The 20,686-nt window shown below is 40.1% G+C and overlaps 1 protein-coding gene and 1 pseudogene across 5 annotated transcripts in view; one reads left to right on the top strand and one right to left on the bottom strand.

The window, feature by feature from the left end:
- The window catches only part of Asb3 (ankyrin repeat and SOCS box containing 3), a 98,657-nt gene that overhangs the window by 36,400 nt on the left and 41,571 nt on the right, over nt 1-20,686 (bottom strand). For all 5 annotated transcript variants that reach the window (XM_031341989.1, XM_031341988.1, XM_031341992.1 and 2 more), the window contains one exon: nt 20,274-20,432. In XM_031341989.1, coding sequence (XP_031197849.1) covers nt 20,274-20,432 — 159 coding nt within the window. The remainder of the gene's footprint in view (nt 1-20,273; nt 20,433-20,686) is intronic.
- Nucleotides 8,713-12,096, top strand: LOC116068759 (annotated as a pseudogene).

Below are 20,686 nucleotides of genomic sequence, written 5' to 3' on the forward strand. Positions count from 1 at the left end.
CCTAAAGAAAGAGATGCCCATGAACATACAAGAAGCCTACAGAACTCCAAATAGACTAGACCAGAAAGAAATTCCTCCTACCAAGTAATAATCAAAACACCAAATGCACAAAACAAAGAAAGAATAATAAAAGCAGTGAGGGGAAAAAGGTCAAGTAACATATAAAGGCAGACCTATCAGAATTACACAAGACTTCTCACCAGAGACTAAGAAAGCTAGAAGATCCTGGTCAGATGTCATACAGACCCTGAGAGAACATAAATGCCAGCCCAGACTACTACACCCAGCAAAACTCTCAATTGCCATAGATGGAGAAAAAAAGATATTCTACCACAAAACCAAATTTACACAATATCTTTCCACAAACCCAGCCCTACAAAGGATAATAGATGGAAAACACCAACACAAGGAGTGAAACTACACCCTAGAAAAAGCAAGAAAGTAATCTTTCAACAAACCCAAAACAAGATAGGCACACAAACATGCTTCCACCTCTAACAACAAAAATAACAGAGTAACAATCACGTTTCCTTAATATCTCTTAACATGAATGGACTCAATTCCCCAATAAAAAGACATAGACTAACAGAATGGATCCATAAACAGGACCCAGCATTTTGCTGCATACAGGAAACGCTCCTCAGTGACAAAGACACTACCTCAGAGTAAGAGGTTGGAATACAATTTTCCAAGCAAATGGTCCCAAGAAACAAGCTGGAGTAGCCATTCTAATATCAAATAAAAATGATTTTCAACCAAAAATTATCTAAAAGGATAAGGAAGGACACTTCATACTGATCAAAGGAAAAATCTACCAAGATGAACTCTCAATTCTGAACATCTATGCTCCAAATGCAAGGGCACCCAAATTCATAAAAGAAACTTTACTAAAGCTCAAAGCACACATTGAATCTCACACAATAATACTGGGAGACTTTAGCACCCCACTCTTAGCAATGGACAGATCATGGACACAGAAACTAAACAGAGGAGCTGGCAAGATGGTTCAGCGGGTAAGAGCACTGACTGCTCTTCCATAGGTCCTGAGTTTGGATCCCAGCAACCACATGGTGGCTCACAACCACCTATAATGAGATCTGGTGCCCTCTTCTGGTGTGTCTGAAGACAACTACAGTAAATTATGCCAGAGCGAGCAGGGCCAGCAGAGGTCCTGAGTTCAATTCCCACCAGCCACACACATGATGGATCACGGCCATCTTTGCAGCTACAGTGTACTCATACACATAAGATAAGTAAAAATAAATAAATCTTTAAAAAAAAAAAAAGAAACTAAACAGAGACACTCTGAACCTAACAGAAGTAATGAACCAAATGGATCTAACAGATATTTATAGAACATTTCATCCTAAAGCAAAAGAATATACCTTCTTCTCAGCACCTCATGGTACCCTCTCCAAAACTGATCATATAATTGGCCACAAAACAGGTCTCAACAGATACAAAAAGACTGAAATAATCCCAAGCTTTCTATCAGATCACCACAGACTAAGGCTGGTCTCAAATTCCAACAAAGACAAGAGAAAATACACATACACATGGAAACTGAATAACACTCTACTCAATGATAACTTGGTCAATGAAGAAATAATGAAAGAAACTAAAGACTTTTTAGAATTTAATGAAAATGAAGACACATCATATCAAAACTTATGAGACACAATAAAAGCAGTGGTGAGAGGAAAACTCATAGCTATAAGTGCCTCCAAAAAGAAACTGGAGAGAGCTTATACAAGCAGCTTGACAGCACACCTGAAAGTTCTAGATCAAAAAGAAGTAACCATACCCAAGAAGAGTAGATGGCAGGAAATAATCAAACTCAGAGCTGAAATAAACCAAATAGAAAGAAAAAGAACTATACAAGGAGTCAACAAAACCAGGAGCTGGTTCTTTGAGAAAATCAACAAGATAGATAAGCCATTAGCCAGACTAACCAGAGGGCACAGAGACAGTATCCAAATTAATAAAATCAGAAAAGGGAGAAATAACAATGGAAACCATGTAAATTCAAAACATCATCATCAGATCCTATTATAAAAGTTTATACTCAACTAAATTGGAAAATCTGGATAAAATGGACAATTTTCTAGACATATACAAAGTGCCAAAGTTAAAACAGGATCAGATAAACCATCTAAACAGTCCCATAAACCCTAAAGAAATAGAAGCTGTCATTAATAGTCGCCCAACAAAAAAAGACCAGGACCAAATGGCTTCATTGGAGAATTCTATCAGACCTTTAAAGAAAGACCTAATACCAATACTCTTCAAACTATTCCACAAAATAGAAACAGAAGGTACACTACCCAATTCATTCTATGAAGCCAAAATTACACTTATACCTAAACCACACAAAGACAAAACAAAGAAAGAGAACTTCAGACCAATCTCCCTTGTGAACATTGACGTAAAAATACTTAATAAAATTCTTGCCAACTGAATCCAAGAACACATCAAAACAATCATTCACCACGATCAAGTAGGCTTCTTCCCAGGGATGCAGGGATGGTTCAATATATGTAAATCCATCAACATAATCCACTACATAAACAAGCTCATAGAAAAAAAAACACACAGTCATTTCATTAGATGCTGAGAAAGCATTTAAGAAAATCCAACACCCCTTCAAAATAAAAGTCTTGCAAAGATCAGGAATTCAAGGCCCATACCTAAATATAGTAAAAGCAATATACAGCAAACCAGTAACCAACATCAAACTAAATGGAGAGAAACTTAAAGCAATCCCAACTAAAATCAAGGACTACTCAAGCAGGTCAGGAAGCAGGAGCTGATACAGAGGCCATGGAGAGATGTTTCTTACTGGCTTGCTTGAGTTCCAGTCGTGACTTCCTCTGGTGATCAACAGCAATGTGGAAGTGTAAGCTCAATAAACCCTTTCCTCCCCAACTTGCTTCATGGTCATGATGTTTGTGCAGGAATAGAAACCCTGACTAAAACAAATTGGTACCAGGAGTGGGGTATTCCTGTGACAACCTGACCATGTTTTGGGGAGGATTGTGGAAGGACTTTGGAACTTTGAGCTATAAGAGCCACTGGTGCTTAAGAACTCTGTGGGATGTTGTATAGAAGCTTGGAAGATCATGTTGAGAACAGCGCAGAAGATGGAGGCCTGGCTTGTGAAATTTCAGAGGGAAGATTAAAGACTCTTATCAGGGTCATGTTGTTTTGAATGTGAAGATTCTGCGGTTCTGGTTAGCTGGAGCTGAAGTGTCAGCTGTGATTAACAAGATACCAGAACTACTAAAGTTAAAACTTTGCATTACTGGGACTATTGATGCTGGTTAGCTGGAGCTAAGAAATTAGCGGTGATTAAGAAAAGACCAGCATCGTTGAGGTAACATCTTCTGGGAAGTGTTTTTTGAGAGCAAAGAGACTGTGTTCCAAAGATAGCCAAGGTTGTACCTTGTGCTGCAGCGGGACTTGGTAATGTGTAAGAGTCACCCAGATGGTACTGGTTTTGAAGGCATGAAGGGGTCATGAAGAGCAGCTGAGGCTCGACACAGTGAGAGGCCATGGAAGGCCATTGGTGAAGGGACAGCATTGGTTTGCATTTGATGGTCCAGGACTGAAGGGGTCATGCAAAGGAGTTGAGGCTTGGCACCATGAAGAAAGCCAGTAAAGAACATCCCTCCATGGCCTCTGCATCAGCTCCTGCTTCCTGACCTGCTTGAGTTCCAGTCCTGACTTCCTTTGGTGATGAACAGCCTTGTGAAAGTAAGCCAAATAAACCCTTTCCTTTCCAACTTGCTTCTTGGTCATGATGTTGTGCAGGAATAGAAACCCTGGCTAAGACATGCAGTAAGATCAAGAATTGACAAATGGGACCTCATAAAATTACAAAGCTTCTGCAAGGCAAAGGACACGGTCAATAGGACAAGAAGGTATCCAACAGATTGGGAAAAGATCTTTACCAATCCTACATCTGATAGAGGGCTAATATCCAATATATACGAAGATCTCAAGAAGTTATACTCCAGAGAACCAAATAACACTATTAAAAATGGAGGACAGAACTAAACGAAGAATTTTCTTTTCTTTTTTTATTTTTTAAAGATTTATTTACTTATTACATGTAGGTACACTGTAGCTGTCTTCAGACACACCAGAAGAGGGCATCAGATCTCATTACTGATAGTTGTGAGCCACCATGTGGTTGCTGGGATTTGAACTCAGGACCTTCAGAAGGGCAGTCGGTGCTCTTAACCGCTAATCCATCTTACCAGTCCTAAACAAAGAATTTTCAACTGAGGAATATGGAATAGCCAAGAAGCACCTAAAGAAATGTTTAACATCCTTAGTCATCAAGGAAATGCAAATCAAAACAACCCTGAGATTCCACCTCACACCAGTCAGAATGGCTAAGATCAAAAACTCAGGTGACAGCAGATGCTGGCGAAGATGTAAAGAAAGAGGAACACTCCTCCATTGTTGGTGGGATTGCAAGCTGGTACAACCAATCTGGAAATCAGTTTGGGAGTTCCTCAGAAAACTGGGCATAATACTACTTGAGGACCCAGCTATACCACTCCTGGGCATATATCCAGAAGATGCTCCAACATGTAGTAAGGACACATGCTCCACTATGTTCATAGCAGCCTTATTTATAATAGCCAGGAGCTAGAAAGAACCCAGATCTCCTTCAACAGACGAATGGATACAGAAAATGTGGTACATTTACACAATGGAGTTCTGCTCAGCTATTTTTTTGTTTTGTTTTGTTTGAGACAGGGTTTCTCTGTGTAGCCCTGGCTGTCCTGGAACTCACTCTGTAGACCAGGCTGGCCTCGAACTCAGAAATCCGCCTGCCTCTGCCTTCCAAGTGCTGGGATTAAAGGCGTGCGCCACCACCGCCCGGCCGAATTCATGAAATTCTTAGGCAAATGAGTGGATCTAGGAAATATCATCCTGAGTGAGATAACCCACTCACAAAAGAACACACAGGGTATGCACTCATTGATAAGTGAATATTAGTCCAAAAGTTCCAAATAACCAGGATACAATTCACAGACCATATGAAGCTCAAGAAGAAAGAAGATCAAGTGTGGATGCTTCTGTCCTTCTTAGAAGGAGAATAAAATACTCACAGAAGCAAATATGGAGATAAAGTGTGGAGCAGAGACTGAAGGAAAGGTCACCCAGAGACTGCCCCAGACACTATTGTGGATGCCAAGAAATGCATGCTGAAAGGAGCCTGATATGGCTGTCTCCTGAGAGGCCCTGCCAGAGCCTTACAAATATAGAGGTGGATGCTAGCAGCCAACCATTGGACTGAGAGCAGGGTCCCCAATAGAGGAGTTAGAGCATGAACTGAAGGAGTTGAAGGGGTTTGCAACCCCATAGGAAGAACAACAATATCAACCAACCAGACCTCCCAGAAATTCCATGGACTAAGCCATCAACAAAGGAGTACATATAGCTCCAGCTGCATATGTAGCAGAGGATGGCCTTGTCATGCATAAATGGAAGGAGAGGTCCTTGGTCCTATGAAGGTTAGATAGATGCCCCAGTGTAGGGGAATTGAGGGTGGAGAGGTAGGAGTGAGTGAGTTGGTGGAAGAAAGCCCTCATAGAAGTAAGGGGAGGAAGGATGTGATAGGGTTTTTCTTGGAGGGAGGGAAACCAGGAAAGGGGATAATATTTGAAATGTAAATAAAGAAAATATCCAACAAGAAAAAAAATGGTGGTCAAACTGGATGTCTCCATGTAGAAGAATGTAAATACATCCATACTTATTGTCCTGAACAAAATTTAAGTCCAAGTGGATTAAAGACCTCAACATAATACCAGATACACTAACCCTAATAGAATAAAAACTGGCACAGCGTTTCAATAGAATAAAAACTGAATACAGTGGCACAAGAGAAAACTTCGTGAAGAGAAGATCCACATCACAGACACTAAGATGAACAATTATTCAATAGGAACTAATAAAACTGAACAGCCTAAGGCAAAGGACTCATCAATTGGACAAAGCCTACAAATAGAGATATTCACTAACTTCATATGCCATAGACAACTAATTTCCAAAATATCTAAAGAACTCAAGAAACTATATATCCAAATAAAAGAAAAAACAATCCAATTTAAAAAATGTGGAACAGATGTAAACAGAGATTGTTCAACACAGAAAACTCAAATGGTTGAGAAAACAATATCCTTAGCTACAAGGGAAATGCAAACCTAAACTACTTTGAGATTCCACCTTAGACCTATCAGAATGGCTAAGAACAATAACATTTGTGAGAGCTCATGTTGTTGAGGATGAAGAGCTAGAGGAACACTGTCCAACTACTGATGAGAGTACAAACTTGTATAGTTGCTATGGAAATCAATTCATTCTACTTCAAGATCCAGTATATCACTCAATACTACCAGAAGGACAATGGTTCAGCCATGTTTGTTGTGGCTTTACTCACAGTAGTCAGAAACTGAAAGCAACTGGTGAAGATGCTGGCGAAGATGTAAAGAAAGAGGAACACTTCTCCATTGTTGGTGGGATTGCAAGCTGGTACAACCAATCTGGAAATCAGTTTGGCAGTTCCTAAGAAAATTGGGCATAATACTACTTGAGGACCCAGCTATACCACTCCTGGGCATATACCCAAAAGATACTGCAACATGTAAGAAGGACACATGCTCCACCATGTTCATAGCAGCCTTATTTATAATAGCCAGAACCTGGAAACAACCCAGATGTCCCTCAACAGAGGAGTGGAAACAGATATTGTGGTACATCTACACAATGGAGTACTACTCAGCTATTCAAAACAATAAATTTATGAAATTCTAAGGGAAATGGATGGATCTGGAGAATATCATCCTGAGTGAGGTAACCCAATCACAAAAGAACAAACACGGTATGCACTCTCTGATAAGTGGTTATTAGCCCAGAAGTTTGGAATACAGGAAGAACAACCCACAAACCACAAGGAACTCAAGAAGAAGGAAGACCAAAGGAGGACATTTCATTCCTTCTTAAAAGGGGGAAACAAGTACCCATGGAAGGAGTTGCAGAGATTAACTATGGGGCAGAGACTGAAGGAAAGACAAGCCAGCCTAAATATAGTTATCTCCTGAGAGGCTCTGACAGTACCTGACAAATACAGATGTAGAGACTCACAGCCAACCATTGAACTGAGTACAGGGTCCCCAGTGAAGGAGTTAGAGAAAGGACCAATGGAGCTGAGGAGTTTGCAGCCCCTTAGGATGAACAACAATATGAACTAACTAGTACCCTCAGAGCTCCCAGGGTCTCAACCACCAACCAAGGACTGCACATGGTGGGACTGATTGTTCTGGCAGCTCATGTATAGTGGAGGATTGCAAATTCGATCATCAATGGGAGGAGAGGACCTCGGCCCTGTGAAGGTTCTGTGCCCCAGTGTGGGAGAATGCCAGGGCCAATAAGCAGGAGAGGGTGGGGTGGCAGGCATGGGGAGGGGGGAGGCAACAGGGGTTTGTTTTCATTGTTTTTGTTTGTTTCTTTGTTTTTTGGAGGGGAAACTGGGAATGGAGAAATTTACATGTAAATAAAGAAAATATCTAAAAGAAAAAAAAGTAATATCATCAAAACAACAACAATAATAATAATAAATAATAATAATAATAAAAGAAAAATAGTTTTTATACAAAATATACTGATTTTCATTTTCCCTTGCTCTACTCCTCCCAGTTCCTCCCCCACAATGCCTAAGGAGGGTGAACACTGTGGATGAAAATTTTAAAAAAGCAAAAATTTCAAAACATAAAACTATGAAAACAGATTTAAAAAATGAAATTATTAAAGTTGCACCCAGTTCCCAGACCTCCATTGTCTGGCTCTGGACTAGCTCTGCCATTCCAATTAGCATTCTAGGATTCCAGGAGCATCCTGCTTCCATGGGGAGGGGTATTGAGGAGTATTGGCATTAGCTCTTCCTTGTGCTAGTCTAACTGGTGCTCTGCATGTAGAAGAATGCAATTGACCCATATTTATCACCCTGTACAAAGGTCAAGTTCAAGTGGATCAAGAACCTCAATTAAAACCAGATATACTGAATCTAATAGAAGGAAAAGTAGGAAAGAGCTTTGAATGCATTGGCACAGGAGAAAATTTCCTCAACAGAACACCAATGGCTCAGGCTCTAAGATCAACAATGAGAAATGGGACCTCTTGAAACTGAAAAGCAAAGGCAAAGGACACTGTCTATAGGATAAAATAGCATCCTGCAGATTGAGAAAAGATCTTCACTAACCCTAAATTTGATAGAAGGCTAATATTCAAAATATATAAAGACCTCAAGAAGCTAGACTCCAAAAAACCAAATGATCCAATTAAAAAGTTAGCATACAGAGCTAAAATGAAAATTCTCAACAGGAATCTTGAATGGCCAAGAAGCACTTAAAGAAGTGTTCAACATCCTTAGTCATCAGAAAAATGCTAATAAAAACAACCCTGAGATTCCACCTTCCATCAATCAGAATGGCTAAGGAGCATGCTGGCAAGGATATGAATGAAGAAAGGCAAACACTTTTCTATTGATGGGGGAATTGCAAACTGGAACTACCCTGAGAATGAATCTAATGGTTCCTCAAAAAAATGGAAATAGTTCTACCTGAAGAACCTATACCACTGAACCTATACCTGAAGAACCTATACCTGAAGCTATACCGTTCCTGGGCATACATCCAAAAGATGACCCACTGCTACAATGTGCACAGCAGCCTTCTTTGTGATAACTGGAAGCAACACAGATATCCTTCAAACAATGAGGACAGAGCTGGGATGGTGGGGGTTCCCAAGTTGAGTAACCTTAACCAAGTGCCCAACAGAGAGGAGATGGCACCTGAAGAGACCACCTCCAGTAGTTAGACAGGGCCCCAGTGGAGGATGGGGACACCAACCCACCTTTAACATTTTCTACCCAAAATTGTTCCTGTCTAAAAGAAATACAGGGACAAAATGGACCAGAGACTGAAGAAATGGCTGGCCAATGACCTGCCCAACTTGGGATCCATCCCAAGAGTGGACACCAAACCGAGACACTATTACTGACATCATGTTGTGTTTGAGGACACAAGCCTAACAAGGCTATCCTCTGAGAGACTCTACCAGCAGCTGACTGAGACAGATGCAGATACTCAGAGCAAAGCATTAGACAAAGGTCAGAGACCCATATGGAAGAGTTAGGGAGTGGTAACCCCATAGGAAGACCATCAGTGTGAACTAATCCAGATGCCTGGGAGCTCCCAGACACTAAGCCACCAACCAAAAAGCATACATGGACTGATCCTAGGCCCCTGGCACATACGTAGCAGAAGGCTGCCTTGTCTGGCCTCAGTGGAAGAGGGTACACCTAGTCTTGTAGAGGCTTGATGCCCCAGGGCAGGGAGGTGCTCTCTCAGAATTGAAAGAAAGGGGATGGGGTAAAAACTCTATAAGGGGGGCTGAGAAGGGGAGGGGAAATATTTGGTGTGTAAATAATTGATTAATAAAAATAAGGAAAAAGAAATAGTCATTAGGTCTTCCACTAAAAAAAACCATCAACAACAAAAAATAGGGCCACAAGGTTTTAGTACAGATTTCTACCAGACTTTGAAAGAGCTAATGTCAATATACCTCAATACTCCTCAAACTACTCCACCAAATAGAAAGAGAAGGAACTCTATTACCAAACTCATTCTATGAGGTCACAGTCACCCTGATAGCTATACCACACAAAGACTCAGGAAAGAAAAAGAGAATTTCAGATCAATTTCCCTAAGAACATCAGTGCCAAAATACTCAATAAAATACTCACAAACCAATTCCATGGACACATCTAAGACATCAACCACCATGGCAAAGTAGGCTTAATATCAAGGATGCAGGGATGGTCCAATATATGAAAATCCATCAGTGTAATCCACCATATAAGTAAACCGAAAGAAAAAAAATCACATGATCGGGCTGGAGAGATGGCTCAGCGGTTAAGAGCACTGACTGCCCGAAGGTCCTGAGTTCAAAACCCAGCAACCACATGGTGGCTCACAACAATCCGTAATGAGATCTGATGCCCTCTTCTTGGGTGTCTGAAGACAGATACAGTGTACTTACATATAATAAATAAATAAATCTTTTTTTTTAATTATATGATCATCTCATAGATGCTGAAAAAGTGTGACAAAATCCAATGCTCCTTAATGATAAAACTTTTGGAGAGGTCAGGGATATAAGGTGCATACCTACACATAATAAAAAGCAAACTGTAGCAAGCCAATGGCCACCATCAAATTAAATGTAAAGAAACTTAAAGCAATTCCACTAAAATTAGGGACAAGACAAGGCTCCCAACTCTCTCCCTATCAATTCAACATAGTATCTGAATTTCTAGGTAGACCAATAAGACAAAAGAAGATCAAGAGGATACAGTTGGAAAGAAAGAAGTCAACAGATGATATAACAGTATACATAGTGAAGCCAAAAATGCTACCAGAGAACTCCCACAACTCATAAATGCCTTCAACAAAGTGCTTGGGCTGGGGCAGGTGGATTTCTGAATTCAAGGCCAGCCTGGTCTACAGAGTGAGTTCCAGGACAGCTAGGGAAACCCTGTCTCGAAAAAACAAAAAACAAAAAAACCAAACCAAACCAAACCAAACAAAACAAAAACATTGGTTGGATACAAAATCAACTAAAAAAAAAAAAAAAAAAAAAAAAAAAAAAAAAAAAAAAAAAAAAAAAAAAATCAGTAGCCTTCCTTTATACGAATGATAAAACAGGCTGAGAAAGAAATTAGGGAAACAACACCTTTTACAACAACCACAAATAATATAAAATATTTTAGTTTAACTCTAATATAGCAAGTCAAAGACCTGTGACAAGAACTTTAAGTCTCTAAAGAAAGGAAGTGAGGAAGATATCAGTGGGCTTTAAGACCCTGCTCTTAAAAGCCTAGCATCCAGTATTCTGCTAGCAGCCTTCAGATGAAGATTCTACACTCTCAGCTCCTCCTGCACCATGCCTGCCTGGATGATGCCATAATCCTACCTTGAAGATAATGAACTGAACCCCTGAACCTATAAGCCAACCTCAATTAAATGTTATCCTTACAAGAGTTGCCTTGGCCATGGTGTCTGTTCACAGCAGTAAAACCCTAAGACAATTCCTAAAATTATATTGCTAATTATTAAGCTCTTCTATAATAGGACTGCTAATAATGTCCTTTCTGATTTAAAAACCGCATTGAGAACTCTGTTAGTCTTCAAGTGTCAAGAGTTAATTGCTTCTGAGATAGCAAGCTGGCATCTGCAACTCAGACCACATTCCAAGAGGTTGTAAAACTATTAACCAAAACGTCATAAAAAAGGAACTAACAGGGGGGCAGCATGACTGGCATGGCTGATGCTGAGGAAGGGGTCAAAAGCAGACCAGGAACTGCAGGAGCTTCTGGAGAGATGCTCTCTTCATCTCCAGAGAGAAATTTTCCAGGAACTGTTTAACAGTGAGCTGGCTTCGCAAGCTATTGTGGAGTTTGAGAAGGCAATGAAGGAGTTGGCTGAGGAAGAACCCCATCTGAGAGCCCAGGAGCTCTCAGAGGCAGCTGAGAGAGTAGGCAGTGATGCAAGTTCTCAACAAGAATTTACTTCTTACCTAATGGAGACATCAAGTGGGCTAACCAAAAATGACACCAACCTTCAGAACTCAGACACGTCTGAAGAGGAACTGACCAAAGCCATGGAAGGGCTGGGCATGGATGAAGGAGATGGGAAAGGGAACATTCTCCCCATCATGCAGAGTGTCATGCAGTACCTCCTGTCCCCATCCTTGAAGGAGATCACAGAAAAGTATCCAGAATAGTTACAGAGTCACCAGGAATCTATTCCTGCAGAGCAGTTTGAAAAGTATCAGTAGCAGCACAGTGACATGGGCAAAATATGTGAGCAGTCTGAGGCAGAGATGCGACACACTACTCACAAGGCTCACTTTGAGGACGCGCTAGACCATATACAGCAGTTACAGGACTTGGGCCATCCTCCTGGCCTCAACTTTGACCTGGATTCCCTCAATCCACCAGTTGTTAATGGCGAAAGTCTCTGATCACGTGAAACACAACAGTTTTCTCCCTGAGTCCCAGCCACGGGGAACATCTGGAGTCAAGAGTCACTGGGAACTGAGGCAGTAGTATCATCTGTGGGAACTGGCTGCCCCACACTCTCTACCTCCTATTCAAGGCTGTGCCATACCAGCTGAGGATCAGTTCTATAGGCTTTTTCTATGAGTCTTACTCCATCATGCTTTCTGCTGTTAGAAACAGGCCAACTGTTTGCCAGGTGAAGGAAGGCATCCCTTTTGGGGTGCTTCTTCCCACTCCCCAAAATAATGTTACATACGGCAGCACTCATGTTCCCCTTGATTCCCAGTGACTTTGTGGCTTGTTTCTACTCCCTCGTATCTGGGGAGCAGAGCTTAGTCCTAAGACTCTGTGCTTCCATAAGGCAGGGCCACAGGGAATGAGGAGAAATGTAGCCTGGGCTGGGGCTGAAGGTTTGCCACCACATCTCCTTTCCTTTCTTTGGAATTCTCTGAAGGCAAAGGAATTTTGCACTTAGCCATGGTCAGGTTGAAAGCAAAGCTTTGGGCTTTTCCTGTCCCTAGGTGCTGCACTCTAATTCCCCTTTCTTCCTGATAACTCAAGTTACTACGCTGGTCCTTTCGACAGCTCCGTGACTTAGGGGAGCCCAGTTCTTGACCCATGACTATCCTTGCCTCCTCTCTTTTTTGGATTCTTATTTATTCTATCCTTTTTAACCAATGTTGTAATGGATGAAGGCCAATCTTGCTTCCTTTCATCTAGTACCTGGACTATTCTCACTAGACCCTTCCCTTTCTCCCTGGCCAACACATACTTGTAGTGTCAGGTCTGATACATGAATGGCCATTCTACTCAGATATATTTTGGTTTATTTAAGATATTAGACTCCCCAGAATCCTTGGTTCAAGAAAGTGCTTGGGAAAGGGGGTATAGCTTACAGAGTCTTTTTTTCTGCAAGCCTACGGGGCAGTATCTAATATTATGAGCAAGTGTGTGGATTATTTTTCATCCAGGTCTATTCCTTAGTTTCTAAAAGCTGCAGAGGAGATGGTTCTCTATAATGTTATGTTAGGCTCTACCATGACCAAGTCCTCCAGCTCAGGTTGTACTTCCTTTGGCAAAAGAATACTGTCTTCATCTCCTTGGTACTTCAGTCCTAACTTTTTACATTATAATTGATGTTAACAATATATTTTTAACACCTTTTCTAAATTATTTAACTTTGAATTGACCTGCCTTTTCACACTGGATCTAAAGACCATGGTTGCCACATATGTTATGGATATTCTTTTTAGGACACCTATCTATCCTGGTTCACTTGGAAAATAACATTTTAAAAATATATTTTTTTATTTATTCTTTGGGGAAAAAGGAGGGAAGTAACAATTTACTATAGGTACAAGGACAGAAGATAAAATATTGACTGGGCTTATTTATACAAAGCTTCACTAATAACTTAGTTACAAAAGTTATGGTTTTAACTCTCCATGAATCTGTAGAGCTAGTGACAGACGATGAATGGTTAGCCAGATAATTACTCCTAAAAGACATGCATATAAACATTCTCTGTTGTAAACTTCTTATTTGATTTATGATTTGAATTTATGTGTAAACTTGTGGTGAACTTTTTCACAATGAGATCATGTATTCTGAAAGACGTATAAGTGCTGAGGACTAAGAGGAAAAGAAAACTTTTTAGACAGACTGAACTTAAGAAGGACTTAGAAGTAAAGGCATTTAGGAGCAAGAGCATTGTTACATCAGAGTAGGAGGAGAGAGCAAGATTCGTGGGAGAATGCAGGGAAGGGGTTACTCACCCATCTCAAAATCTTTAACCCAGAACTGTTCCTGTCTAAAGTAAACACAGGGACAAAAAATGGAGCAGAGACTGAAGGAAAGGCCATCCAGAGACCACCCCACCTTGGGATCCATCCCATCCGCAGACACCACACCCTGACACTATTGCTGATGCCAAGAAGTGCTTGCAGACAGGAGCCTAGTATAGCTGTCCTCTGAGGCTTTGTCAGCACTTGACTAAGACATATGCAGACACTCACAGCCAACCACTGGACTGAGCCTGGGGAGCCCAATGGAAGAGTTAGGGAAGGAATGAAGGAATTGAAGGGGATTGCAACCCCACAGGAAGAACAACAATATCAACTATCTGGACCCCTCAGAACTCGAAGGGATTAATCCACAAAGAGAATACATGGGTGGGTTCATGGCTCCAGCTACATATGTAGCAGAGGGTTGCCTTATCTGCCATCAATGGGAGGGAGGGCACTTGGTCCTGTAGAGAGGCTTATTGCCCTAGAGAAAGTGGATGTTAGAGGGGTGTGGCGGGAATGGGTGGATAGGTAGGGGAGCACCCTTTTAGAGACAAAGGGGGGGGATGGGATAGGCAGTTGTGGAGGGGAAACAGAAAGGGGACAATATTTGGCATGTAAATAAAAAAAAATAATCACTAAAAGAAAAAGAGAATTGCAGAGTGGAAAAATTTAGAAATTATAAGGCAACTTAAAATCTTAGAAGAGCAATATGCAGAATGCAGAGGGAAAGAGGAAGAAAAAGAATATGCAGAGAGAACAGAAAGAGCAGGTGGGCTTCTCCTTACCATGGGATGGAACAGGCCATATCTTAATAGCAAAGCAGGCTTAGTCTTAATAAAGAGAACAAAGCTTTGTTCTTCCAGACTTGTTTTTAATTCATTTAACAATAAAGGGGGAGAGACTTTTTCTTTCTCTATACAATAAAGATTGGAGCTCATTTTTCATCCAGCATGAGTGAGTTCTTTATGCACTGGCACTTGGTCTTTTGCTCCATATTCATATATAAGTGTGTAATTATGAGATTGCATGCTGGGCCAGATGATCTGAATGGAGATTTACAAATGTGTATGCATGAATGTGTATATGAATTTATGTAAGTTTAATCCATATTTGCTTGTGTAAAAGTTTTTCTTTCTGCTAGAGTGGCTCTTTTCTAGTTCAATAAAAATTTATTGCTCCAAATAAATTCCCCCTAGCCTAACAAGGAAGAGGAATCTGGATAAAAGGGAAAGGGCTCTAGAAATTAATCCTTGACTTAATCCCCCACTGCTTAAGGATGAGGTGCTAAATGCCAGAGACTCTTGCCTCAGAGGAACTCAGACAGGCAAGTCACCTACTGCAGCAAAGTGACTTAGACTTCAAATAAGTAAATGTTTTATTAGTATACAGCAAGCCTAAATATCTCGTAAGAACAAGTCTTATACCCACAGATGTCCTTTCCCCTCCCCTGCCTCAAGAGGAACCAACAAGAGAGAAGAAGAGCCAGGGCTGGCCCTCAGCAATGGATCACTAGGATTAATATAGTAAATGTGACCATCTTACCAAAACAAATCTAAAGATTCATAGCAATTCCCACCAAAATCCAACACAATTCTTAAGAAATCTTGAAAGTGCAGTTATCAACTTCATATGGAAAAATAAAAAATCCAGGATAGCTAAAACAATGCTGTACAATAAAAGAACTTCTGGAGGAATCATGATCCCTGATTCAAGGTATACTACAGAGCATTCTTAATAAAAAATCACATGGTATTGGCATAAAAACAGAAAGACTGACAACAGAGTCAAAGCAAATATACAGAATTAAGCCCACACACATATGGACACCTGATTTTTGACAAAGAAGCCAAAACTATACAATGGTAAAATGAAAGCATCTTCAACATATTGGACTGGTCTAGCTATATGTCTGCAACTGGACAAATTCAAAAAGATTGATATTTATCACCCTGCAAAAAACTCAAGTCTAAGTGATCAAAGATCTCACATTAAACTGAAAACACTAAATTTATAAAAGAGAATGTGGGAAATACCCTTGAATATATTGGTTCAGAAGACAACTTCTTGAAAATAAGAACAATAGCTCAGGCACTAAGATCAACAATTAATAACTGGCACCTCATGTAACTGACAAGGTTCTGTAAAGCAACAGATTGTCAATAGGACAAAACAGCAGCCTACAAAATGGGAAAAGATTTTCAAAATCCTAAATCTGGAAAAGGAGTAATACCCAAAATATATAAAGAACTCAAGAAATTTATACACCAACAAACCAAATAATCCAATTGTTTATCTCAAAACACTCAAATTCATACTAAATAACTAAAGGTCCCCTAGTAAAAACATTTACACTAAAATCTCTATGGAAATGATTAATCTTTCAGTTGAAAACAATAATAATTACCAAAGTAAAGATCAACACAATATACCAAGATAAAAACACTAAAAATTCTTATCAATTATGAATTACCATTTTTCCATGAAGATGCTGATAAAAAGTCAGCAGCAGAGTCAGAATTAACGATCAAGTCATGTCAAAGGTACACAGAGTAAACAAAGACTCAAAACTATAACAACAACAAAAGCAACCTAACCCAAGCCAAACATGTGATGGGCAGAGTAGTTCCTATAGATATTGTTCTATCAAGTTACATTAGAGTCAAGTCTCTTATTTTCAAAATTTTTAGATAGAACAAATATGGAAGAAAGGCTTATTTCCTAAATAATCAGCTAGGTTTTCACTTATAAACCATTATATTTAAAAGGGTATTTTTGCCGGGCGGTGGTGGCACACACCTTTAATCCCAGCACTTGGGAGGCAGAGGCAGGCGGATTTCTGAGTTCGAGGCCAGCCTGGTCTATAGAGTGAGTTCCAGGACAGCCAAGGCTATACAGAGAAACCCTGTCTCGGAAAATAAATAAATAAATAAATAAATAAATAAATAAATAAATAAATAAATGGGTATTTTTACTTTGAAAGCAGTTGTTATATACATATAGTAAGAATATTTACTCTTGTATACACAGGTCAAGATAAACATGGGTAATGAAGACAAGGTTAAATAAACAAATAAATAAATAAACAAATAAAATAAGGAACTAAAACAAGAGGGCACACACTTGTACCCAGCACTTACACACAGGATCATCACAAGATGGAAAGCAGCTTAGGCTGCCCAACCAGACCTGTCAGAAAGGAAGACATGAGAGAAGGAAAGGAAGAAAAGGAGAAAGCATGGGCTCCTTATTAAAACATAAACCTAAGCTGTATGCAGGCAATCACATGTTCTAAGAAAAATCAGCAGATGGTTCCTGAATTCCCATCTCATACTAGTCTCACGTTCAGTCCTGCCATCAAAGTAAAAAGTTCCAAACAAGTACGGAAGAACATATCTATCATCCCAGCACTCTGGAAGCTGAGGCTGGAGGACTGGCAGAGAACTTCATTGCCTTGCGATACATTTTGAGTTCCAAGCTAGGCCAGCCAGGAGTACAATAAGACAAATGGAAGGAAAGCGGGAAGAAGAGAGGGAAGGAGGGAGAGAGGAAGAGAGGGAAGGAGGGAGGGGAGCAAAGTCACCTGTTAAAGATAGGAAGCTATGAAACTCTAAAATACTAGTCAAAGGAATGCAAAAGGGCACAGCAGCTTATAGAATCCTCCAGAATGTTCTCCAGGTAAGCATATACTCAGCATAGCTAGAAAAATGAAAACAATCACACAAAACTGAATGCAAATTCACACCAGATTTATATATTTACCAAACACTAAAGGCAATTCAAATGGGTAAAGAATGGTACCTCTATATAATGAAATACAGTACTATCCATTGTAAATGTCACTTCTATTTTCTCAGATGAAGTGGTGAGATGAGAGTCATACCCAAGCTGTACAAATACACAGCTTAGGCTGAGCCCAGAGCATTTCCTTCTCTGTTCTAACTATCCCTAGGTGTAGGCTTAGAAGCTTCAAGCCTCTCTGTACAATCTAATCTTTCTAAACTGACTGGCTCAATCCAGCTTCTCTTGGTTTCTGAGTATGAGGCTCTGCTTGGCCTCATGCTAACTCTGGACTCAAGCTAACTCATGCTAACTCTGGACTCATGCTATCTCTGGACTCATGCTAACTCTTGGACTCATGCTAACTCTGGACTCATGCTAGCTCTTGGACTCATGCTAACTCTGGTTCATTCTGTCTTCACCTGTGTCTAGCTTGTTCTATCTGCAACTTGTCCCTGTAAAATTGTCCTGGTAAAACTGCCATACACACACATAATACCACACCTCTCCCCCTTCCTCACTTCCTCCTTCCTTCCCTCCTGCCCTCTCTCCCTCTTTCCCTCTCTCACTATCTCTGCTCTTAAGTATCCTCTCTTTCTTGTCTATTCTCCTTAGAGTATATCCTATTGTGACTCATTCTGTCAAATCTTTCTGATTGATCACTTTGTCTGCCCTTGATTAGACATCATTGTTTGGGATTAAAGGGGTGTGTGTCTACATTCCAGTTATATCACAGAGACCTAGAAGTTCTTCTCATATGTGATCCCTTGCCCTGGCAGCCATATAGTTAGATTAAAATTCCTCTATATCCATCAATAAAAAGAGATAGAGCATTAATACATACAACAATATAGAGGAATTCTAAAAGCATTATGCTGTTTTGTTTTGTTTTTATAAAACTAATCTCATACATTGTTCCACATATCCATGACATTCTGTGAAAAGTTAACTAGGGAAATGATAACAGATCAGTGGCTCTCAGGGGTAAAGTTGGAGATGAAAAATTAAAACTGGCACAAAGACTGGTATGGTAGCCACATGCTTGTAACCCTAGCCCATGGGAGGCAGACACAAGGTGATCATCTCTAGTTCAAGACCACATCATGAACTACATAGGGAGACCCTGTCACCAAACAAGAACAAAAATCAGGAAAATGGAATTTGTAGGTGAATTGATGTTGCAGCCTCACTGACTCTCAAATCTTAGAAACTGGAGCTGAGGAGACAGCTCAGCAGCTAAGAGTGCTTGCTACACAAGTGTCAGGCCCTAAGTTCAAAGTTCAACCACCTACATAAAACCACAGGCATTACTGTGCACCAGTGATCTCAGGGATATGGTGGCAGAGACAGAATGACTACAGTTCAGTAAGATAAATCTGTGTCAAATAAATAATGTAGAAAATGATAGAGCAGGATGCCCAACGTCTTCCTCTCTCTATATGCACAGGCTCTTATATGCAGGTGTCACACACAGACACACACACACGCTGGCAAGCTGGCTGAGCAGGTAAGATGGTTGTGGCTCACAACCATCCGTAATGAGATCTGATGCCGTCTTCTGGTGCTCTGAAGACAGCTGCAGTAAATTACTCTGGACCAGAGCGAGCAGCAAGCAGGGCCGGAGTGAGCAGGACCAGAGCGAGCCAGGGCTGGAGTGAGCAGGGCCAGAGCGAGCCGGGGCTGGAGTGAGCAGGGCCAGAGGTCCTGAGTTCAACAGCAGTCACACACATGATGACTCACAGCCATCTATACAGCTACAGTGTACTCATACACATAAAATAAAATAAATCTTTAAAAAAAGAAAGACACACACACACTTAAACTGAACTTTACCATACATGAAAATTTTAAATGAATATTATATATTCACAAAAAATGTATTTCTAAAGATATTTTATTCTCATGTGAATAACAAAGTCTAGATAAATAGAATATTTTCATGTTATAAATGAAGCAACAGGCATACAGTAAATGAGTAATCGTACAAATTATATGTGGTAGGACCAAAACTGGAAAACAGATATACTAATTCTACTTCAAAGGCATCCTTTGAATTTCCTCATGTCTCAGTCAATCTTATGGAGAAAATATGTTCCTAAAATTCAAAGAGAAGCATATATAAGGACAGAATAAAAAGAAAAAAATATTGTTATTAGAATATGAAAACTTAGGATTTGGCTGTGATCCTTAAGGAATTAAAAGTTCCTCACTGAAGAAGTCTGACTTGTGATCCACAGACAACAAATAATGATTCCTTCCATGGAACCTTAATCTTTTAATACTGAGACAAGACCTTAGCAGATAACCTTTGCAATGACTGCTCCAATAAAACATCATTGGTCTTTAGCACTGCCCTGGACAACAGGGCAGTTTCAATTCACAATGGGTTTTGCAGCTTTAAATAAACATTTTCAAGTCCCAAATACTACTATCACCCAAAGGTAGAAAAACAAGAGAAAAACCTTTAAAAATAGCTTTTCAGTTTCAAAAATCAAAGGAAAAAGAAACATCCTGTAACAGTTTCTCTAACAAAAACATTTTAAAAGTTCATCTGTACTAAAAATAGTATACATCACCTAAAAACAATGGTGTGGTTTCTTCTAAAGTGGTTGCATTAGGATCTGCTCCAGCTTCCAAAAGAATCTGTGTGATTTTCCAATGTCCTTGACTCACAGCAAGATGTAATGCACAGAAGCCCTCAAAAGTCTTTGTCTTGATGTAGTTTTCAGATGAATCTGTGGAGGAAGGGAAACCCATTATCCAAAAGACTATCAGTCCTACTTCTTGGGCATGAAAAACAAAGACTATATGGGAAACTGAATGAAACAGTAAAGTACCAGTGAGTCAAGGAACAGCTGTATGCGTGTGAACAGCCCTCTGGTATTCTTGCCACAGAAACTATGCTCAAGTACCATTACCACTCTAGAGGCAATGGGACCTGGGAGAAAGAGGTCGATAAATAAGGACTAGAGTCTCATGCAACAGCCAA

The sequence above is a fragment of the Mastomys coucha genome, unplaced genomic scaffold, assembly GCF_008632895.1.
Source record: "Mastomys coucha isolate ucsf_1 unplaced genomic scaffold, UCSF_Mcou_1 pScaffold22, whole genome shotgun sequence".
NCBI lineage: Eukaryota > Metazoa > Chordata > Mammalia > Rodentia > Muridae > Mastomys > Mastomys coucha.